The sequence below is a fragment of the Anolis carolinensis genome, chromosome 2 (genome assembly GCF_035594765.1).
Source record: "Anolis carolinensis isolate JA03-04 chromosome 2, rAnoCar3.1.pri, whole genome shotgun sequence".
NCBI classification, from domain to species: Eukaryota; Metazoa; Chordata; class Lepidosauria; order Squamata; family Dactyloidae; genus Anolis; species Anolis carolinensis.
In genome coordinates, this window is record NC_085842.1 from 232,907,015 (window position 1) to 232,931,630 (window position 24,616).

The 24,616-nt window shown below is 41.0% G+C and overlaps 2 protein-coding genes across 2 annotated transcripts in view; one reads left to right on the forward strand and one right to left on the reverse strand.

The window, feature by feature from the left end:
* The window catches only part of acer2 (alkaline ceramidase 2), a 44,107-nt gene extending 39,687 nt beyond the window's left edge, over window positions 1-4,420 (reverse strand). Inside the window, exon 1 of the mRNA XM_003216605.4 lies at window positions 4,107-4,420. Within this exon, the coding sequence (XP_003216653.1) occupies window positions 4,107-4,214 (108 nt within the window). The 5' untranslated portion in view covers window positions 4,215-4,420. The remainder of the gene's footprint in view (window positions 1-4,106) is intronic.
* Window positions 4,421-15,236: 10,816 nt separating this feature from the next.
* Window positions 15,237-24,396, forward strand: rps6 (ribosomal protein S6). The gene is made up of 6 exons (XM_003216606.4): window positions 15,237-15,394; window positions 16,864-16,995; window positions 19,648-19,858; window positions 21,540-21,686; window positions 23,535-23,692; window positions 24,246-24,396. The coding sequence occupies exons 1-6, from the start codon at window positions 15,389-15,391 to the stop codon at window positions 24,339-24,341; spliced, it is 750 nt and encodes a 249-aa protein (XP_003216654.1). The 5' UTR covers window positions 15,237-15,388; the 3' UTR covers window positions 24,342-24,396.
* Window positions 24,397-24,616: the final 220 nt, after the last annotated feature.

Genomic DNA, 24,616 nt, shown 5'->3' on the forward strand with positions numbered 1-24,616 from the left:
CAGTTTGAGCCCACTTGAACTGCCATGGCTCAATGCTATGGAGTCCTGGGAGTTACAGTTGAACAAGGCACCAAAACTCTTTGGCAAAGAAGACTAAAGATTTTATAAAGCTACAACTTGCACGATTCCATAACATTGAGCCATGGCAATTAAGGTGATGTCAAACAGCATGAACTCTAGAGTGCAGATTCACTCATAGTATCCCATGTGGACTGTGACATGTCCATCCATTACATAATTCACATATATAATTTACATGGGCCTGCCTCTCCTCACAGCTCAAGGCAAGATATTGAATAGTTAATACACACAGACAAAAGATAAGACCCTTAACATATATATATCAAAAAACAGATTAAAACACAAATACATGCAGTGTTCAGAATAACATAACTTGTTATAAGTGTGAACCCTGCAAAGAAACTTGTTAGAGTTGCTGTGAGTTTTCTGGGCTGTATGGCCATGTTCCAGAAGCATTCCCTCCTTAGGTTTCGCCCACTTCTATGGCAGGCATCGGAAACTAGACAAGTGGGGTTTATATATCTGTGGAATGTCAGGCTGGGAAAAAGAACTCTTGTCTGTTTGAGCCAAGTGTGAATGTTATATATATAAACCTCACGTGCCTAGTTTCCAACAGACCTCACAACCTCTGAGGATGCCTGCCATAGATGTGGGCGAAACGTCAGGAAAGAATGTTTCTGGAACATGGCCATATTGTCTGGAAAACGCATAGCAACCCAGTGATTCCAACCATGAAAGCCTTCAACAGCAAACTTGTTAAGAGTGTAAGCAGCCGATCCCAAAGACTTCCAAATTGCACTATTATTATTATTAGCATTGTAATTTTATTTATTTATTTATTATTTAAACTTATATGCCGCCACTCCCCTAGGGCTCGGGGCGGCTAAATTATTTCTATTTCACCTTTTTTCCAGCAGCTTACAACAATTAAAAAGACATTATTAAAAACCAACAAGATACAACAGTTAATTGTTATTGTTTAAACATGTTCTAAAACAACCATCACTAAAGGAACCTGTTTTCCAGAGCCAAAGTTAAAGCTGAATATTGTAACAGATTGATTGAAACCAGTGCTTTGCTCCATTAATTTAATGCCCTCAATTTAAGCTTTATCTTCCAGTTTGAACATTAGATGAGCTGGGAACCCATCCCAGCTTCTTTCAGAGGCAATGCTGGCTTTCCAAATGCTATATATGTTTCTCAATTTGTTTTTTTTAGTACAAACACATACATGGCAGACTTGGTAGCCCCCACAAGTTTCTATGTTTTAGAGAACCAGTGCCAGGAAAAACAAGAAGACAACACCTGTATCTAATGATTTGGCCTCCAGATCCATTTGTGAGGATATGCACATGCAGCAAGAAGAATATTAAAAGAAAGTGCATTATAACTTTGAAAAGAATGAAAATAATTTACTTTTCCAATGCAACTGCATATAATATGTGCATGTAGTCAGAAGTCAACAAACCAAACTCACATTTCATCTAGCATGTACAAGACAGTAGTTATAATAAGTAGCTGTATTATCAATATGTTGTTGTTAATATTATTATCAGTACATTATTGTTGTGCCTTCAAGTTCTTTCCAACTTATGGTGATTCCAAGGTGCATCTATCATGGGGTTTTCTTGGTAGGATTTGTTCTGAGAATTTATTTTTGCCTTCCTCTGAAGCTGAGAGAGTGTGACTTGCCTAGTCGTCCAATGTTCCAGTCCAACACACAAACCACTATGCCATGTTCTCTGCATTAGCAAGTTCGGTATCTTATTTTTCATTTTGCAAAATGTTGTTCTCCTCGCTTGCTGGTGATTTAATTGGCAAGAAAACAGATTCCCCAACACAGAATCAGGTGACAACTTGTGCCCAAAAGCAGGACTCAGGATGAAGCAAATTAATTCCCACAACAAGTGAAGTGACATATTGGATCCCATTTCATTAGACACAGCACTTAACACAGTTGTGGATGTGCCTTCAAGCCACCTCTTGACTTATGGTGACTCAATGAATTTTACAGGCAAGGAATATTCAGAGGTGGTTTAGCCAGTTTCTTCCTCTGAAATATAGGCTACTACAGCTGGTATTCATTGGTGGTCTCCCATCTAAGTCCCAGCCAGGGCTGACCCTGCTTAGCTTCCAAGATCAGATGGGATCTGGGTAGTTAAGATATTTAGCTAACCTCTGAATCCCACTCATGTGCACTCATAAAAGTCATGAATGCTGAGCACTGCCTATTCTGTCTGGGGTGATGGGAGTTGTAGTCTGATACCAATCTGGAGACACTCTGGGCCCTTCTACACAGCCATATCCAGAATATCAAGGCAGAAAATCCCACAAAATATGCTTTGAACTGGGTTATCATAGGGCCCTTCCACACAGCCATATAATGCTGAAAATTAAGGCAGAAAATCCCACAATATCTGCTTAACTGAGTTATGAGTCCACGCAGCTATATATCGCAGTTCAAAGCAGATAATGTGGGATTTTATTCATCTGTATGGAAGGGGCTTAAGCTCACACTGCCATATATTCCAGTTCAAAGCAGAAAATGTGGGATTTTATTCAGCTGTGTAGAAGTCTGCACTCAACTCTACTGCACCAGGAGAGTTTTGTGTGTGGCATCAGGTCCCACATTCAAATAATTTACAAATGTGCTCAGCTTTGTTTGGATCATGCCTATAGCCTGATATCAAGGCAGATACCGTTTCCCTGAAAATAAGACATCCCCTGAAAATAAGACCTAGTAGAGGTTTTGCTGAATTGCTAAATATAAGACCTCCCCTGAAAGCAAGACCTAGCAAAGTTTTTATTTGGAAGCATGCCTGCCAAATAGAACACCCGAGCATGAAGGATCGGTAAATGTACGTACCATAGAGTGTTGTACATGGAAATAATGGTAACAAGAAATTCTTGATGGGATTCACAGTTTGATTATGCTGGTTTGTAATGACAACTACTGTATTGTATATAATAAATGTTCTCTTTTTTTGGTTCAACAATACATGTGAATTATCTTTTGCGGAAAAAAAAACATCCCTGAAAATAAGACCTAGTGCATCTTTGGGAGCAAAAATTAATATAAGGCACCGTCTTATTTTCGGGGAATCACGGTAATAAACAATATCTGTTTTGAACTGGATTATCTGAGCCCACACTGCCATATAATCCAGTTCAATGTGGATTTTTTTACTGCTGTGTGGAAGGGGCCTCAGTTGACAGAATCCAGCTGTATAATATCCCCCATTTTCTGCTTTGAACTGGACTGTATGGCAGTGTGGACTCAGATAACCCAGTTCAAAGCAGATACTGTGGGTTATCTGCCTTGATATTCTGGGTTATATGGCTGTGTGGAAGGGCTCTAAGGCTGTATAAAATCTAGATGATCCAATCAGATAATCCACATCATCTGCTTTCATCTGGTTATATGAGTCTGTAGAAGGGGCCCGAGAGAACCTTTCCACACAGCCGTATAATCGAGAACATCAAGGCAGATAAATCCACAATATCTGCTTTGAACTGGATTATCCGAGTCCACACTGTCATATAATCCAGTTCAACGTGGATTGTATACAGCTGTGTGGAAGGGGCCTGGGATGCTCAACCTGGAATAACAACATGTGAGGTGAAGCCCAGCAAACACAGCAGGCATGGGCAAACTTTGGCCCTCCAGGTGTTTTGGACTTCAACTCCCACAATTCCTAACAGGCTGTTAGGAATTGTGGGAGTTGGAGTCCAAAACACCTGGAGGGCCAAAGTTTGCCCATGCCTGGGATGCATCCATGTCTCCATGCATAGAGCTTACTGGATGATGATCATGATGATGATAATAATCAGGAGTGCATCTACACTGCAGAAATGATGCAATTTGATACCACTTTGCACTTCTACACCTCAAGGCTCCCTGGGGTTGTACTTTCACACTTTCTTGAGCCCTTCTCTGCCTCTCCTAGCGATACAATAATCCCCAGGATCCTCCATAATAGCCCTAGAGCCGTGGCATGTTAAAGCGGTATCAAACCGCGTTAACTCGACAGTGTGGGTGCACCCCCACACACACACACACACTCCATCCCTTCCCAGGCACGCACCGTGTTGTAGAACTCGGCGATGGTGGGCACGATGGTGTAGTTGTCCTCGCACCAGTCCAGCTCGGAGCTGCCCGCCTTCAGGTGGTCCCACAGGTGGAGGGCCACCATGTCCCACCCTCCGAGCTGCGGAAAGGAGAAAGCAGCCGGCGGGGCAGGCGGCGCATCAGGCGGCTAAAGGGCTCAAAGCCAAGGCGGAGGCCGCCCAGCAAGCGATGACCTGCTCCTGTTTTGCTCCTCTCCCTGCCGCTTACACTCAGCCTGTTGGACATCGACCCAGGGAGTCGCCTCCCCTTTAAGTGGAGGAGGAGGCTTGATTGCGACACGCCTCCTGCCCGCTGGACCACTGCGCGCCTCTCTCCCTAATGCGCCTGCGCGGCTGGGCTCCACACTCTCCCTTGCCACTCTCTTCCCCCTTCATCGCCCCTATTCTGTAGGAGTGATTCATTTTAACACTCGTTTCAATGCTGTAGATTCCCAGGAGCATTTCTGTGTTGCTGTGAGTTTTCCGGGCTGTATGGCTATTTTCCAGAAGCATTCTCTCCTGACGTTTCGCCTGCATCCATGCCAGGCATCCTCAGAGGTTGTGAAACCTGTTGGAAACTAGGCAAGTGGGGTTTATATATCTGTGGAATGTCCAGGGTGGGAGAAAGAACTTTTGTCTGTTTGAGGCAATTGATCACCTTGATTAGCATTGAATAGCCTTGCAGCTTCAAAGCCTGAATGTTCAGGGTGAGGGAAAGAACTCTTGTCTCTTTGAGGCAATTGATCACCTTGATTAGCATTGAATAGCCTTGCAGCTTCAAAGCCTGAATGTTCAGGCTGGGGGAAAGAACTCTTGTTTCTTTGAGGCAATTGATCACCTTGATTAGCATTGAATAGCCTTGCAGCTTCAAAGCCTGAATGTTCAGGCTGGGGGAAAGAACTCTTGTCTCTCTGAGGCAATTGATCACCTTGATTAGCACTGAATAGCCTTGCAGCTTCAAAGCCTGAATGTTCAGGTTGGGGGAAAGAACTCTTGTCTGTTTGAGGCAGGTGTCTAACAGCCGCCCATGACAGGCTACACAGAGACAGGGCTGTAGCCGGTTGGGGGGGGGGGGACGTGTTAGGGGTTCAACCCTCCCCCTCCCTGATTTTTTTGAGGTTTAAAATAAAACCTGATTTACTCATGAATTTTAACTGGTTAACCAAATCCCCATGAGTGTTCACTGTAATTTATCTGTCTTGAGTGTCCACTGAAGTTTATCGATGGAGCCTGATTTCTAAATTATTTTGCCCTGCACAGAGAAGCTATTGAAATCCGCAAGCATGTGGACAAATTTAAACAGAAAGGAGGAAACAATGAAAATGAACAAAATCTGGCTACCAGTAGTTTAAAAAACTCTAAAATCAGGACAGTAAAAGAAGAACAACACTCCGAAAACAGAGAAATTCCACACATGAAACAACCAGGGCCAGCTAACACTTCCCAACAAAGGATTTCCCCAGGCAGTAGACAGCCAGACCTTGAAACTGAAAGGCTTTTCAATGCTAAACAAGCTGGCCAATTGAAAGATTCACACCTGCTTTAAACAGACAAGAGTTCAATCAATCAATCAATCAATCAATCAATCAATATGCATTTACAAAAACAAGATCCCACAAACATCTATACAAAACATTGTAAAGTCCAACAGTTAAAAAATAGGATGCAAGCAAGATAAAACAGAGCATGCAAAATATACATTGTGAAGTGCAGCAACACAAACTTTCACACATACCTCTAACAAACAAGAATTCTTTCCCCCACCCTGGACCTTCCACAGATATATAAACCCCACTTGCACAGTTTCCAACATACCTCACAACCTCTGAGGATACCTGCCATAGATGTAGGCGAAACGTCAAGAGAGAATGCTTGTGGGACATGGCCATACAGTCCGGAAAACTCACAGCAACCCAGTGATTCCAGCCATGAAAACCTTTGACAACACATTTAGTTTCTCTGTCCAAGTGTGATTGTGCCCCCCCCCAAAAAAACCCTACAGCTCTCAGGATTCCATAGAATGAACCATGGCAGTTAAAGTAGTTCAAACTGCATTAAATCTATAGTGTAGGTGCACCATCAAACCTGTGGCCAGAAGAAAATTTTGGGAAGGGCTGAAACTTTTTTCCCTCCAAGATGACTTTTCAGGCCAGTGCCTCCCAATCTGGCTCTAGATCTCACCAAGGCCCTGCATAGGTTCTTCATAGGTCCTGAATCTTTGTTCCCTCAAAGCCAGTTCTTGTTATTTATTTATCGTGTCAGAAACTAACCGAGGGTACAGTTGTAATGTATTTAAAAACACAAAGTTAAAAACTTGGCATTATGCTAAATATTCTTTGACCAGAAGCTGGCCACTTGGAGTGCCTCTGGTTTTGCTATGAGAAGGTCCTCCATTGTGCATGTGGCGGGGCTCAGACTGCATTGTAAGTTGTGGTCTGTGGTTTGCTCTTCTCAGCACTCCCACGTCGTGGACTACAATATACTGTATAAGTTTTATCTATCCCTTAAAATGAACCATGTCAATCTCGCCCTGACTACTGATTCCTGATCCCTTGATGGAATGTTCTGACTGTAACTATATTTATTTTAATCTGAACTGTTTTGCCTTGTTGCGATGTTCTTTATTATGTTTGTTGTGTTCAAATTATTGTATGTTGTTTTGACAAATGGCAAATGACTGTTTGCACACATGTTGGAAACCGCCCTGAGTCCTCTCGAGGAGATAGAGCGGTATATAAATAAAGTTTTATTATTATTATTATTATTGTTGTTGTTGTTGTTGACTCCACTTTGTGACCCTATTTCTTAAGGTTGGTTCTGCATCTCGTAGTGCCAGAGTGCAGTCTGTTCAGTACTTTCCAAGTCACCCAGTCTTCTGTGTGCCCAGGAGGGAGTCTTTCATTCAGTATCAGCCATGGATTGAGGTTCTGGGTTTTAGCCTGCCACTTTTGGACTCTTGCTTGCTGAGGTGTTCCTATGAGTATCTCTAGATCATCAAAAACTATTTCTTGATTTAAGGTGTTGGTGTGCTGGTTAATATCTGTACAGGGGATGGGCTGGAGATGTCACTGCCTTGATTTTTTCATTATTCGCTAGTACTTCCTGGCGGATGTTAGGTGGTGCAATGCTGGCTAAACAGTATTGTTTCTCCATTGGTGTGGAGCGTAGACATCCTGTGATAATGCAGCATGTATCATTAAGAGCCACATCCACTGTTTTAATGTGGTGAGATGTGTTCCACACTGGGCATGTGTATTCTGCACAGAATAGCAAAGCGCAAGGGCAGATGTCTTCCCTGTATCTGGTTCTGATCCCCAGGTTGTGCCAGTCAGCTTTCGTATGATATTGTTTCTGGCACCCACATTTTGCTTGATATTCAATCAGTGCTTCTTGTAGGTCAGAGCACGATCTAGGGTAACTCCCAAGTATTTTGGTGTGCTGCAATGCTCCAGTGGGATTCCTTCCCAGATAATCCTCAGAGCTGGAGATGCTTGTCTGTTCTTAAGGTGAAAAGCACACATGTTTTAGATAATAATAATAATAATAATAATAATAATAATAATAATAATAATAATAATTTATTTATATACTTCCTTATCTCCTCAAGAGGCCTCATGGCAGTTTCCAATATAAAGCAAAAACATTCAATTGACCATACAACAATTGACCATAGATGGATTAGGAATTAGCTGGTTTTCCCTGTAATAGGCAGTAAGAACACCTAAAGCTTCGGAGAGCTTCTGTAGATGAACCAGTGATAGACACCTCAGTTTCCAGAGTTTCCTTAGTTTTCACCTGCAGTCCAGGTCAAATCCCTCTGTCCCGCGCCTTAGGCTTTGCCTGTTGGCCTGTTACCACATTGATAGTGTGAATAATAAAAATTTGCTTGAGACAGTTTTGGAGGGACTCTAATTTTTGCTTCTCATTTACTTGGCATGAGGATTTGGTTAACTAGTTTTGTTTGTTTGTTTTTGCTTTTTTTGAAAATTTTCATGGGTGGTTTGAACCCCTAAAGTGACCCCTTGGCTACAGTCTTGTGCACTCTGGCATCGCTTTAACTGTCATGGCTCAATGCGATGGAATTCTGGGGTTGTACTTGCCCCCCCCCCCCCCACATATACAACCATCACTCTTTGGCAGAGAAGGCTAAAGGCCACATAAAACTACAACTCCTCTGATTCCATTGCATTTTTAGAGCCATGAGAATGTGTACTGCATTGACCACGTTCTATACAGAATGGCAATTAATGCATTGATGGCATTATGGTAATTCTGGTTTGGTTTGCTTTCTTTCAAGACACATAAATCACGAGACCTGGTATGCAGGAAATATTTGCCACTGACTCAGAGCCCTTCCACATAGCTATATAACTCAGAATATCAAGGCAAAAAATCCCCCAATATCTCCTTTGAACTGGGTTATCTGAGTCCACACTGCCATATATTCCAGTTCAAAGCAGAACATGTGGGATTTTATTCAGCTGTGAAGGGGCCTCAGCTTGCATGGATTGCCTTTTTAAACTATGCTTTATGGTTTGATAGAGTACATTTTGCAAGACAAGAAAATATTTAAGTACTTCACTACTAATTTCTCGCAACATCCTTCAACAGATAGAGACTCCAGCCTCACTTGTCGCAGGACTTGTTGTGTCTCTAGGCAGCGGAACTAAGCATTTAACAACTGTGGCTCAATGTAATGGAATCCCAGGAGTTGAAGTTTTACAAAGTCTTTTGTCTTCTCTGCCAAAAAGTGCTAGTGCCTCTCCAAACTACAAACCCCAGGGCTCCATAGCTTTGTGTCATGGCAGTCATACAGAATGAACTGCATTCATTCTACAGCATATTTTTTAATTGTATATTTATATTTATTCTGACTTTTCGTACTGCTTTTAACTTGCATTGTTTTTAATAAATTAGCTGTCTTAAGCCCCATCATTGGGAAAAATGTGGTGTATAAAAGAATAAAATTTATTATTATTATTGTTACTATTAAAAAATAATACCTCGAGCTGCCTTATGGCAGGACCAGCCACAGAAGACTTATGTTCCACCATTTCTAAATTACACTATATTGCACAATTTTTGTCCCAATTTCCTAATTGGTTCTATCATAAAAACATGGAAAAGGTTTATTAAACTGCAAAAACTTTGTTTTTGTGGAACATCCTGCAGCACATTTTGCTATAGTTTTTCAATGGATATCTCACAGTGTCTCAACCAATTCAACATAAGTTTGTGGCAGCCATCAAAACAAAGTTTGTGGCAGCCATCAAAACGAAGTAGAACAACTACTTTCAAAATAAGTACTGCACAATTAAACAGGAAATAATACTTTCAAACCAGGAATATTTTTTTTCCAAATTTTGTTACACTGTTATTCAACATTGTCGATATTAAAGAGAGCTCAAACTCACCTATCAACTTCTGGTAACCTCATGAATTTCACAGGGTTTTCTTAGGGCACTGAATGCTCAGAAGTGGTTTTGCCATATCTTTCCTCTGAAATCTAATTCACAGAATGTGGTATTGGTTGGCAGTCTCTCAACCAAATACTAATCAGAGATGAACATATGTAGCTTTCAAGATCAGGTGGAATCTGCTGCTTTTAAGGTATTTAATACTAACAATTTTAAAATAGATAATTCATCAGAATTTGAAGGCTCAGATCCAATTTAATGAAATTCAAGAGAAGCTTAAAAAGTGTATTATACTCTAGATCAGGGTGGTCCAACCTTTAGATACCCGAGGTCCAATCAAATTTTAATATAGGAATGTGAGGGCCAGAGACATTCCAGAAAAAAAATGAATTACATAATATTGAATTACATAATTAAAATATTAATATTTAATTATATAATTGAAATATTTTTCCAGTAAGAAGGGCAAGGGCCAACAAAATGAATTGGTGGGCCTGCTTCTCCAACTGGGGGTCTTGACTTCAAATAGGGTCCTCTTTGCTCAACGTGGCAGCAGTAAAAGTTTTCCAAACATCACATAACTATTTTAGACATTTACACAAATCTGTTTACTGCTTTTCAGTGAACTTTTCTGCATAAGATGCTCCAGCTATACTGTACTTCATAAAAACAAAAATCAGCCTGTTTAGCAAGCCTTGCAAATGTTGATTTGTTATCAGTAAATATTTGATGTTATGCCTATTTTGTATACATATATATCCAAGTTTGCATAAAGATTTCTGAGGCTAAAAAGAGTCCTGGATGGAACAGCTTAAGAAGCCCTGCTTTAGATTACTGCTACTTGTTATTGCACCCAAAGAGACTGGCATTGGAGGTCCATCCACACAGCCATATAACCCAGAATATCAAGGCAGAAAATCCCACAATATCTGCTTTGAAGTGGGTTATTTGAGTTCACACAGCCATATATCCCAGTTCAAAACAGAAAATGTGGGATTTTATTCAGCTGTGTGGAAGGGGCCTGGGAGAAAGGGACTTCAACTATGCCCTGGATCTCTGCACTGCATGAATAGTGAGGAAGCAAAACTTGCTGAAAAAGCAGTTTTAACACAATACTGTTCTGGCCAAAAGCTCTTCCAATCTACTTTTTCAATCTTAAATCGACCTGCTACTTTTAAATGCAGTTCATCACCTATTTGAGGGGCAGGAAAATCACTGCAGAATGGTATGTTCATCCTACAGCAATATTCTAGGTCAGCAGCACAAAAGAAATGCCACTTAAAACTGAACAGAAATAACGGAAGGGAACGGCCCGTGCCATGGAAATGCATCAATATGACCCAATTTTGAAAAAGAAGGCATTTTAATTTATAGTTGTGACATGTTCTTGGCAAAGAACTGGTCACTGTACTTGCTGGACAAATAGACTAAACAGAAGGGCACTTCCTGTTGCCTGCAGGGTTATGTTTCTTTTGTGTGATTAGCTGTACAATTAATCTACAGGAAGTATTTGTGGGAAGAAACTGTCTAGGAGATAGAAGACATCAGGACAGAGTAAAATGAATAAGATCATTGCAAAGGAAACCCAGAGGTTTTGTCGTAAATAATGTACTGAGACATTACCGGTAGTGCGTCAAATACTACTCTGGTTGTTATTCAAGCATAGCTTTTAGCATGCATTCACCTTGCAATATGTTGCAAGACGCATCAGAGGATTACCTGGGAAGGAATCCCACTGGAGCACTACAGCACACCAAAATATTTGGGAGTTACCCTGGACCGTGTCTGACTGACAAAAAGCACAGCTTGACTATCCAGTAAAAAGTGGGTGCTGGAAATAAATCTTACAATAGCTGACTGGCACAACCTGGGGATCACAACCAGAAACAGTGAAGACATCTGCCCTTGTGCTTTGCTACTCTGCTGATGAATACGCATGCCCAGTGTGGAACACATCTCACCACATTAAAACAGTGGACGTGGCTCTTAATGAAACATGCTGCATTATCACAGGATGTCTACACCCTACACTACTGCATAAATTATACTGTTTAGCCGGCATTGCACCACTTGACATCCGCCGAAATTAGCAGCTAGCAATTAAAGGACCAAGGCAGAGACATCTCCGGCACACCCTCTGTTTGGATATAATCCAGCATGCCAATGCCTTAAATCAAGAAATAGTTTTCTACGATCTGCAGAGATACTTACAGGAACACCTCAGCAAGCAAGAGTCCAAAAGTGGCAGGCTAAAACTGGGAACTTCAGTCAGTAGCTGATGCCAGATGAGAGACTCCCTCCTGGGCACACAGAAGACTGGGTGACTTGGAAGGTGCTGAACAGACTGTGCTCTGGCACCACGAGATGCAGAGCCAATCTTAAGAAATGGGACTACAAAGTGGAGTCCACGACATGCGAATGTGGAGAAGAGCAAATCACGGACCACCTATTACAATGCAGTCTGAGCCCTGCCACATGCACAATGGAGGACCGTCTTATAGCAACACCTGAGGCACTTCAAGTTGTCACCTGCTGGTCAAAGGAGATTTAGTATAATGCCAAGTTTTTTAAACTTTATGTTTTCAAACACATTGCAACTTGTACCCTCGGTTCGCTTCTGACACAATAAATAAATAACCTTGCAATATTCAATGATTTTTGCAGAAGCTTTAGACAACACTGTCCTCTACTTATAACCCTTCTTTGTGTTCACAGTGTTTCAATTTTCTTCATATAATGGAAAATCTGCTAGGAATTAAAAGGCAGAATAATTAGACAACCCCCTCTGATGGTTTGCCTGAGAAGTGCCTGCCAAAAATGACTAGAGTGTACTTAAACCAGATAGATGATGGGTGCCTTCAAGGAATTTCCAAATTATGGAGATCTCAAGATTAATTTATTATAGAGTTTATTTGGAAAGATTAGTCTTTGTTTTCCTGAGGCTGAGATAGTGTGACCCAGGCCCCTTCTACACTGCCATATACAGTGTTCCCTCGCTACTTCACGGTTCACTTTTCGCTCCCTCGCTGTTTCGCGGGTTTTCAATAAATATTAATGTAACCATTTATTTTAGCTGTTTTGCAGGTTTTTTGCGGTGTGCAAAGGGTTTTGGAAGGGAGAAATAAAGGGAGAGGGGGGCGGGTAGGGAAGGATTGGAAATAAAAAAGAGTTATTTAGCTTCCATTCTTCTTCTCTGCCGGTGTACAGGATATTGTAACTGCTAAATAAAGTACAAATATTAGAATAATGTATAAATATTAAAATAAATATAGTGTCCCTACTTTGCGGATTTTCACTTATTGCGGGTGGTCCTGGAACGTAACCCCCCCGATAAGTGAGGGAACACTGTAATCCAGATTATCAAAGCATATAATTCACATTATCTGCTTTGAACTGGATTATATGAGTCTATATAATCCAGTTCAAAGCAGATAATCTGAATTTTATATGGCACTGTTGAAGGGGCCCCAGTGTGTTTCCATGGCTGAGCAGGGATTCAAACCCTGATCTGCAACACTCAAACCACTACTACACCAGATTGGTTCTCTACACCTAGACTATATCTTCTCAAATGTTGGCAGGCAGAGTGAGTTTTACATATTAAGATGTCAAAAGAAAAAAAGATAAGGGCCAGTTCATAAGAATAACAAAAGTGGTTGTATTTGCAAGGGTAAACAGATAATTATCACAGTTCCCACAGATAATTATCACAGTTCCCAGTACTATATGCAGGATGCTGCCTTGTATCAATGTTATCTATCCAGCGCCTCCACTCTGACTGTTAGTTATACGTCAGAGTCTGAAATTCTTTCTATTACCTGTAACTTAAGTTATAACTGGAATCATAGTCACAGATGCTGGAAGGAAGGGAACCCAAAGTCCAAACCCCCCGCCAGTGAAGGAAATCCTCATCTAAAGAATAGCTACAAAATGGCCATACACAACAATGATCCCAATTTGGCAGAGAAGGTCCTGATTAATCCTCTGCAATTCCACTTCTTCAGCTAACTTTAATATGTTCCAGTTTTTCTCTCTTCCTTTAATTTCCCCCATTGTCCTCAGCTTACTTTCTTTGCTGCATGACAGAGGCTAAAGTGCAAAACTAAATTGTGTGCAGTTAACTCAATGGGAGAGAGCAGATGGAAACTTGCCCTTCTTAGCATGTAAGAACGGGCCCTTCCAGACAGGCCCTATATCTTAGGATCTGATCCCAGGTTTTCTGTTTATCTCAGATTATGTGGCAGTGCAGACTCATATAACCCAGTTTAAAGCAGAAAATTTGGGATCAGATCCTGGGATATAGGGCCTGTCTGGAAGAGCCCTGGAATGGACCAATGTGCCTTCGAGTTGTATAGCAACCACCTGATTTGCATTGGTTTTTCTTGTCCTCACTGAACAGTACATTGAGAGGCTCCATTTGCCATTTACATCCAGGATAACAAGGAACCATTGATTAGCACTTATTGGATACAGTTTCTGAGTAGCATCTTTTAGCCCACTTTTCACCAGCTTGTTTAATAATAAAAATAAAATAACAACAACAACAACAACAACAAAAACTCAGCCATTATCAGGACCTCAAAATCAAACTGCAAAGGCTCTGGCATAAACCAGTACAGGTGGTCCCGGTGGTAATTGGCACACTGGATGCCGTGCCAAAAGATCTCAGCCAGCATTTGGAAACAATAAACATTGACAAAATTACGATCTGTCAACTGCAAAAGGCCACCTTACTGGGATCTGCACGCATCATCCAAAAATACATCACACAGTCCTAAACACTTGGGAAGCGTTCAACTTGTGATTTTGTGATACAAAATCCAGCATATATATCTCGTTTGCTGTGTCATACTATGTCTTTGTGTCAATAATAATAATAATAATAATATAAAGACCTTGGCCAGCACTTGAAAACAACCAGTGCTGACAAAATTACCATCTGACAGGTGCAAAAGGCCACCCTACTCAGATCTGCACGCATTCTTCACCGATACATCACATAGTCCTAGACACTTGGGAAGTATCCAGCGTGTGATCCAATACAAAAGCCAGCATAGTCTTGTTTGCGGTGTACTAATCTTGTGTAAATAACAACAACAACAACATGTGGAAACACATGCCTATTTCCACAACATTTTCTTTTATTCCCCCAGAGTTGTAATCCAATTTTAAAAAGAGGTAAATTCAGTCTAGTAATCTTTTTGAATCCTGGCTGATTCTTGACTGGGGGAATCCTTTGTTGTTTCTTGTCTCCCAACAAAGGATTCCCCCTGGCAGGAAACATCCAGGCTTTGAAGCTGCCAGGCTATTCAATGTTAATCAAGTTGGCCAGTTGCAACATTCATACTTGCCTCAGGCAGACAGGAGTCTTTCTTCCACCCTGGACCTTCCACAGATATATAAACCCTACTTGTCTAGTTTCCAGCAGAACTCGCAACCTCTGAGGATGCCTGCCATAGATGTGGGCGAAATGTCAGGAGACAATGCTTCTGGAACATGGCCATAGAGCTCCGGAAAACTCACAGTAACCCAATTCCAATATTTCTCCCCAAAGTGCAGATCTCAGAGTGTCAAAGGATGTTGCCATGAAATAATAACAGTGTAGTGAGCTCAGAATCTATTTTTTTTTTAAGTGGGGTGTTCGGATTCAAAGACGACATATGTCACTCTAAGCTTTTTGTGGTTCTATCTTTTTCTCTAAAACTGAAGGAACTACTAGGCAGTAGCTCGCGCGTCTTTCCTCCAGTCTCGCGAGGGTTGGTGGATCTTCTCTGACTTCCGGCTGGGCGGAAGTGCGGCCTCTTTCCCGTGGCGGATCCGAGGCGAGCGGGCGCGTCGCTGCCATGAAGGTAAGAAATGGCGGCTGGTTGAAGGCTGCTCTTCTCTTGGGGCCTAGAAATAATAACGCATCCGGGTAGGAGACTTCGGGCAGGAGGCGGCGGGAAAGGATTTGGTCGAGAAAACCTCGCCCCGGGAGCGGATGGAAGCGGATTCGTGAGCCGGGCGGCGAGGGCAGGAAAGGCCCGCCTTCAATGGCCTGGGATAGGAGGCCCCTTTTCCCCCATTTGGTTGCATTATCTAATCTCCTGCCAATGACATAGGTGAACCTACACCAGGCATAGGCAAACTTCGGCCCTCTAGGTGTTTTGGACGGCAACTCCTACAATTCCTAACAGCCGGTAGGCTGTTAGGAATTGTGGGGGCTGTAGTCCAAAACACCTGGAGGGCCCAAGTTTTCCAGGCTGTATGGCCATGTTCCAGAAGCATTCTCTCCTGACGTTTCACCCATATCTATGGCAGGCATCCTCAGAGGTTGTGAGATCCGTTGCAAACTAGGCAAGTGGGGTTTATATATCTGGAATGTCCAGGGTGGGAGAAAGAACTTTTGTCTGCCTGAGGCAAGTGTGAATGTTGCAGTTGACCACCTTGATTAGCATTGAATGGCCTTTCAGCTTCAATGCCTGATAGATTCACTCAGATAGATACAAACTATCTACAGACCCACTAAGAAAATCAACAGATGCTGCATCCCACAAAGGACAAGAGGGATCCTCTCATCTCTGCAGTAGTCTATTGTATACCATGCAGCTGTGGACAAGTCTTCATAGGGACCACCAAACACAGCATTGCCCAAACACGAGTCAAGGAACCGGAAAGGTACTGCAGACTAACTCAACCAGAGAAGTCATCCATAGCAGAGCACTTGATGAACCAACACTGCATATTTGTGAGAACATAGAAATGCTGGACCACTCTAACCACCACCGTGTCAGACTACACAGAGAAGCCATTGAAATCCACAAGAATATGGACAATTTCAACAGAAAGGACGAAACCATGAAAAGGAACAAAACCTGGCTACCTGTAATTAAAACACTCTAAAATCAGGACAGCAAATAACAAACAACATTCTGAAAACAAGGGAATTCCAGACATGAAACAATCAGGGCCAGCTAACACCTCCCAACAAAAGATTCCCCAGGTAGGAATCAGCCAGACCTTGAAATTGAAAGGCTTTTCAGTGCTAATCAAGGTGATTAATTGCAACATTCACACTTGCCTCCAACAGACAAAGAGTTATTTCTCCCACCCTGGACCTTCCACGGATATATAAACCTCCCTTGCCTAGATTCTGATATACCTCACAACCTCTGAGGATGCCTGCCATAGATGTGGGTGAAACATCAGGAGAGAATGCTTCTAGGACATGGCTACACAGCCTGGAAAACTCATAGCAACCCAGTGATTCCGGCCATGAAAGCCTTCGACAACATATTGAGATTCAGGTTGCCTCCTTGTCCTTTTTTCTTCCTTGCAGCTGAATATCTCATTCCCAGCCACTGGCTGCCAGAAACTCATCGAAGTGGATGATGAGCGTAAACTCCGCACATTCTATGAGAAGCGGATGACGGCGGAGGTCTCCGCAGATGCTCTGGGCGAGGAATGGAAGGTAAGACAGCTGCTTCTTGGATTTAAAATGTGATCAGTTACCTTGAATTCCCATTTGGAAGAATGGGTCGACTTGAGGAATCTTTGGGTGCATCTTCTGCACCTTAGGGTTAATGAAGTTTGACACTACTTGAACTGCTCTTGCTCAGTGCTATGGAATTGTGAAAATTCTAGTTTTACAAAGTGTTATCTGCCAAAGAGTACCAAGTCCTCATCAAACTACACATTCTACAATTCCATAACATTGATCCGTGGCAGTTAAAGGGGTGTCAAACTGCATACATTTTGCAGTGTAGATTAGTGGCTCGCAACCTTTGGTCCACCAGGTTTTCCAGCTTTAGCTCCCACAATTCCTAACAGCTGGTAAGATGTTTGGTATTTCTGGGAGTTGGAAGTCCAAAGCAACTAGAGGACCAATGGTTGGGAACCACTGGTGTAGATGGATGCTGAGTGGTCAAGAGAGTGGAGAGGAGCAAATATAATGGAGCTATCTAGTTCATGGTTTGGTGCCTGGACCGCTGTGGATACCAAAATCCATGGATGTTCAAGTCCCATGATATAGAGAAGGTTGCTTACCTGTAACCATGTTTTTCTGAGACAGTGGTATAATAAAACAGTGTCCCTTATATAAAACGGCAAAACTGAAGTTTGTTCTTTGGAATGGGATGGATTTCAAGTTGTGTATGATTGAATAGATGGCTATAGAGTACACCTAAATTGCATGCTAGGAATGGTTTAGCAGAATTTAGGCAGAATTCTTTCCGAGTTTTGCTTGAGTGCACCTGGGATTATGTGCATAGAGAGGTTGTACTTTACTATTGAGTGTGCCCCCCTCCAAAGGGTTTAGATTGTTGTCTGCATTGCTATGTTAACATTTTGAGACTCTTTCAAAAGACAAATGATACCATTTCTCTCCTCTAACGGCCCACTTAGGCCAATGTGATGCAACTGACCAAACAAAGCAGATGTTGAGCTGTTTGCCAATCTCACTACTTCTACTTCTTTCAGTGTTGCATATAAAGTGGAAAACGTGTATGCTTCCTTCATTTCACTGGAGGAGAGGCAAGAGAGATGTGTAACAATAGGTTATCTTTCTGTGAAACATCAATCTTTTGGCACATAACTTGTATGCAAAAAACCTGTTGGGCCATATGTGTGCTCCTGATTTGGTCCCAGGACTTGGGAAGGGTAGGTGGATGAGTGTAAGGTGAAAACTGCTACAAAAGTAATTTGAGGAGTCTTGAAATAATGTATGCATATAGTTGACTGAATTTGTGACTTTTCAAGAAACCTAGCTTCTGCTCAACAATAATAACTGAAAGGGCTTGTGAAAAGTGAAGACTACCTACTTACGGGAATGTTTGTCTTTTTATGTTATGACTAGTAGTTTACTACAAATAACATTGATTTGTAGTTAGCATGTAAAAATCTACTTTCAAAAAATAGTTCTAACCTGTTGGCAGTTGGGTTCATTGCAAGTTTCCAGGAAAGAAACTTGTCGTCAGTGAGAAATGTGGTGGCAGTCCCAGGCATATTGTGCATACGTAACCTGTGGAGATTTTGTAAATGTAGATTCAATGTAAAAAGTGGGTTTTGTGTGTGTGTTTATAAAACTTTTCCTGTGCAGAATTGTTTTTTTTTATTTTACTAGATGTATGTTTAAAATGGGTTGTGTGTACCTTTGCTTGGATCCTGTCTACAGCATTTAGTACTTGAACATGTTAAATCAAATAATAGTATCTAAAATGTTTGAAACCACAAGTGTCTGGGTTTTCAGATTTAAAAAAAATTGGCTTGAGGTGGGTTGCATCGCTAAAAACAATAATCTAAAAACATTCTACAAAATACCCATATTAAAACATACATGTAAGCCGCCCCGAGTCCCTTCGGGGAGATGGAGGCGGGGTATAAAAAAAAGTTATTATATTTCAAAACATTATACAAAATACATATTAAAATACACAGAACAAAGAATAAATATAAGGCACAAGTTTAAAATTCATGATTAAAACTGGCTGGGTAGCCCTGCCGAAGAGATAGGTCTTTGGGTGATTTTAAAATTCTGACAGCTTGTTTATCTGTCTTGGGGTGGCCAGCCGATGAAAAGGTCCTCTGGGTGACAATTGAAATCCCAGCTTAAGTAAATGGGATGGGTAGGAAGTAGTGAGGTTTTCTGGAGAAATTTTGAAAATGAATCTTCATGGAGGTAATCTAAGGCCCCTTCTACACTGTCATATGATCCAGATTATTAAATAATCCACATTATCTGCTTTGAACTGGATTATCAGAGTCCACATTGCCATATAATCCAGTTCAAAGCAGATAATTGGATTGTATGTGGCAGTGTAGAAGGTGCCTAAATTAGTTCGTTATAGCTAAACATGTCTCTGCATACATTACATTTGTCAGTATTTTCAGTCGTTGGAATAGTAACAAACCAACGTTTAAACACTATTGGATCTGGTTACAACTTTTTTGGAATGACGTCCAAGGCTCTTTTAGTGCTTTCATGTTCAACTTAAATAAGAGTAAGATAGCTTCTATCAATATAACTTGAACAGTATTTAGGAAATAGATGATCTGAAGATAGGGCAGATGCAGTTATATGTATAAAAGTGTTATTAACCATGAGGCCTGTGCTCCTTTATTCCAGGGATATGTTGTCCGCATCAGCGGTGGCAATGACAAGCAAGGCTTCCCTATGAAACAAGGGGTCTTGACTCATGGACGTGTCCGCCTGCTACTCAGTAAGGGCCACTCATGCTATCGCCCCAGGAGAACCGGAGAACGAAAACGCAAATCTGTCCGGGGCTGCATTGTTGATGCTAACTTAAGTGTCTTGAATCTTGTGATTATCAAGAAAGGTGAGTTTTTCTATATGAAGTAGCAATATGTTCTGGATAAATCTGTTAAGAGTCACAAACACATCTTGAAATCATTCTTGTCATTCCAAGTGGAGACACTGTGTTCTTGGATCTGGCTTGTCCATTGTGTCTATATCAAACAGTGTGGTATTTTACACAATAGTATGAGTAAAAAAAGTTCGTTACGAGTGGAAATGGGAATCTAATTTTTATAGTAGTTGAAGCAAAGGGAGTACGGCTGTTAATAGCTTACCTGGATATTCAAGAATTCATGTAATGTATTCAAATATGAGAAGACCTAGTTGTCTTTGGCACAATCACAATATGTCAAGTTGCGTGGTCTTCCCCCTGTTTCAAAGTAATGATTTGGTGCATTGGGTAGTGGGCAGTTTGTAAGGGCAGTTGTGAAATGGGTTAAGAAGATACATTTGCATCATGTGTTTTGAATTAGTCAGAGTGGTAATGCTTGGTGGGCAACGTGTTCTTAGAAATTTGCTAAAAGATTGTAAGAAAATGCATTAGAAACAGATACTTCATTTACCCCCAAGGTTTGCAGAGTCTTGCCTGCTGCACTTCATATTTTCTAGTGGTCTCAGGTTGTGGGCAGCAACATCTCTCATTAGCTTAATCTATGGTTTCAGATACTGTCTTCAGATACTGTATCCAACAGGACTTCCCATGAAACTGCCTTTAATAGCTAGACAGCTTTTATTGCTCATATTAGTGGGAACAGACCATATCTGTGTTGTAGTATTTGGACATTAATCATCATTCTGGTTGCCATGACTAAAAAAGTTCTAAGCTTCAAGAGATGGTAAACACAGTGAAGGGAAGATGATTTTACAAAAAATAATGATACACAAAAAGGTGTAGTTGTCCTAAAACAGTGGTTCCCAACCTTTTTTTGACCGGGGACCATTCTCCAACATTAGTACCAAAAGGGTTATGAATCAGTTTTTGTCAACCTTAGAATCTGTTTGGTTATTTGGGGTGCTGATTCAGACAATTGCATTAGATAGACCACATCAGTTCTAGTTTCTAATACAGAACATATGCCACCCAATAGTTACCATCTGCTCGCCCACAGAAAACCATATTTAATAATTGAGATCTGATGTGGTCTATCCAATGCAATGGGCAGCTCTGTGGAAAGGAGTGGAAATTAAAGAGGAAGCAGGTTCGCAGACTGGATTTTTGTTTTCATGGCTCACTGCTGGGCCATGGCCCACAGGTTGAGAACCACTGCCCTAAAATAAAGGGGGAGTTCAAGGGGCCGCCATAGCCTTACAGGAGTGTTTTGGAGTGAATACCCGAACAACCTGCACAACTAAAGGCTCAAAATCACTAATCTCAGGAGCAACATGGCTACAGATGTATGTAATTAAACTTTCATTGACTAGGCTTTCTGAATGGAAATGATTGTACTTGCTGCCACAGAACTGAAGGAGAGAAAGTAGGTCGTAGGAAATTCTAGATAAGTTATTGTCTGTACAAGAGACTTGAAGATAATGAACATAATAAAGGAACTAGGTGGCTCAAGTTTCAGTTTGTCTTTTCTTAAGACGCTTGGTTTTATGATGCATAAAATGTGATAGGTTAGAATTTCAAATGTAATGGATTTTGAATTTCACATGCGGCTCTTGCTAAGAATAATACTGACTTTGTCTGGCAATTTGTCAAGGTGAAAAAGATATTCCTGGACTGACTGACACCACTGTGCCTCGTCGACTTGGGCCTAAGAGGGCTAGCAAAATCCGAAAGCTGTTTAATCTCTCTAAAGAAGATGATGTTCGTCAGTATGTTGTGAGAAAACCATTGAATAAGGAAGGTAAAAAAACAAGCAAAAGCCTGTACAGTTTGTTATGATGATTCTATCTGGTAAATCTTGATGATAGTTAGGTATTTGGGCTGTGCAGTGTTTGGGTGAAAGAAGCAATTGGCTTCCTTTAATCAACTGACCTGTTTGCCAAAAGTAAAAGTACTGTTCTTACGGGGAAAACAATGGACAAGGAAAGTTTAGAAGACAGAATGGCTTCTCTTTCATAGTGCCTTCTGATATTATTATATGGAAGGTTGTAGAGTATCCCAATTTTATTTCATCAGCACTAACCAGATTTCTTTCCTTGACCAAGGTCTTTTTGAAGGCTTTTAGATGAATTATAGTTACATACAAGGTTGCAGATGGGTGCCTTTCTGTGTATTTGAGAATATAGCTTGTCTTCAGTGATCTCACAGAATTGTTCTGAGTTGCTACTTAGAAACACAGTGCTCTGAGGAACTTCTCCAGAACATGCTAGTGCTACTGTTAACTGATAACCAGAATAAATACAAGAATAAATCTGATGTCATTAAGGCTCGGCTTGAAGAGGATGCGAATGCATCAAATTGGAAATGGAAACAGGAAATGTGAACCCATGACTTTAGTTTAATATTGGGGAAAGGAGTTTAGAAAACTCATTGCTGCATTGAAAAAGCAATTTAGGAGTTGCATGGTCATGCAGGCTACCCATGATTTCTTACTAACTGCATGCATCAAAAGGGGCTTCGTGAACAACTGCATGCACATAGAGTGCTTCAGGGAGCATTTGAAACCCCCTTTAGAGCTTAATGGTATCTCTGCAATTGGGAGGACAGGATGTCCACAGGCCAGTGCACTTCCCTTCCCAGATGCTTTCCCTGTTTGTGTATATTTATACGTTCTTGTTTATTATATAAGGCAGATGAGAATGCATGCCCTCGTACTTTGTAGAAAGGTACACTATTCTTAAGTTTTCCCAAGCTATGATTTTATTATCTTGTCCTTTCTCTGGATGAGGGGAGAATGAATGAATGCCTGCTCTGTACCTACCACTTAAAGGCAAGAATTTTCATCTTCGGTAAGAAGAATGGGAAGTTCCATGGCACTCCATGCCTCTGAGTATAGTGGAGGCTACTTCTTTGGAGGCTTCTAAACAGAGGCTGTATGGACATCTGTCAGGGGTACTTTGAATGTGCTTTTCCTGTATGGCAGAAAGGAGTTGGACTGGGTGGCCCATACTCCTATGCTATGATTCTGTTAGGGTTGTTTGAGCTGATTTTGATCAGACGCACAGAGCAGAAACTAGAACCTCAGATTATAAATACCATACAGATGCTTGCAAATGGTATTGTAGATCACTGCTTCTTAAACTGTTGTTGCTGAGCCCAAATGAGGTCCCCTTAGCTTGGCAACAGTAAAAGGTTTCTGGACATCATGTAGTGGCTGTTTGAGATATTTTAGAATTCTTGTGCAGTGTTCAAAGTGGACTTTGAAGAAGATTCTTTCCTGTACTTCATAAAAAGGAAAATCAGTCTGTTTAGAAAGCCTTGCAAATGCTGATTTGCTATTAGTAAATGCTTGATTTTTGTACCTCTTATATATATATTTATACCAAGGATTGCATAAACATTTCTCAGATCAAAAGAGGTCCCTGAGTGGAAAAGTGTTAGAAGCTCCGTTATAGATTATATGGGCAGGGAAATATTGAATGTAGTTGTTCTTAAGGTACTATAGGACTCTTTATGTTGAAACAAGACAATTCTTTTGGAAACTGGTTCAGTGGTAAAGCGAAATGGAACAGTCTGATGTGCAATTGTAAATTCTTGCTCTGAACGTCAGGATAGCCATCTTGTTATTCACACTGTCTTGCATGCTTAGGCAAGAAGCCCAGAACCAAAGCACCCAAGATCCAGCGTTTGGTCACTCCTAGAGTTCTGCAACATAAACGCAGACGTATTGCTCTGAAAAAGCAGCGTACTCAAAAGAACAAGGAAGAAGCTGCAGAATATGCCAAGCTCCTGGCCAAGAGAATGAAGGTATATTAGGTTCTGTACAAAATAATTTTCAGTTAATGTGTTAACTAAAATGGGGAGAAATCCAGTGTGAGTTAGGCCACTTTCTGTCCCAGACATGGACTTAAATGCCTCCTGGTGCAAAGATAAAATGGGTTGTGGGAAGAGTCATGTATACTGTCCTGGTCTGTTTTGTGAAAGGCCAAGATATGAACACATGAATGTTGATGCAAGTCCTGAACGGATATGAAATTTATATTGCTTGCTAATTTTAAGTAAGGTCTTCTGAGTTAAGATTTCAGCCCAGTCCCTGCCTAAGCTCTTTCTAATAAAATTGCACTTCCAAATAAGAACTTACATCATGGTAATGAGAAAAACTTTATATAATTGTGATTTTAAAGCAGAGTGGGCAGTTTATTGTCAGGATGTATGCTGCATCAGCCCTTTCTAGGTTATGTTGAGGGGGTGATAGGAATTGTACTCCAACATCATTTGAAAATACTGTTCCCCAAATATGCTTATAAAATGTAGCGTTTTATGTAACTTACGGTGTTTCCACCTTTTTGGGTTTTTTTAGGAGGCAAAGGAAAAACGTCAAGAGCAAATAGCCAAGAGGCGTCGACTATCTTCTTTGAGAGCCTCAACATCTAAATCTGAATCCAGCCAGAAGTAAAAGTGAACTGTGTTCATAAAAACCTGAAATAAAACTTTATAAAGTTTATAATGAACTGTTTGCATATTGCTTTCTACAAATGTTTAATACTCTTAACATTTTGATGAGATACTTCATATTGATGTTTGGGGCAGATCTCTTTTCTAACAAAATAGTGTGCGGCACCTAAGTTTCTCTGTTTTACAATGGCTCTTAGGAAATGTTTATTCTCCCTGAAGCTTGTGGAAGACATGAACATACTATTTGGATTAAAATTCATCAACAGGATGTACCTC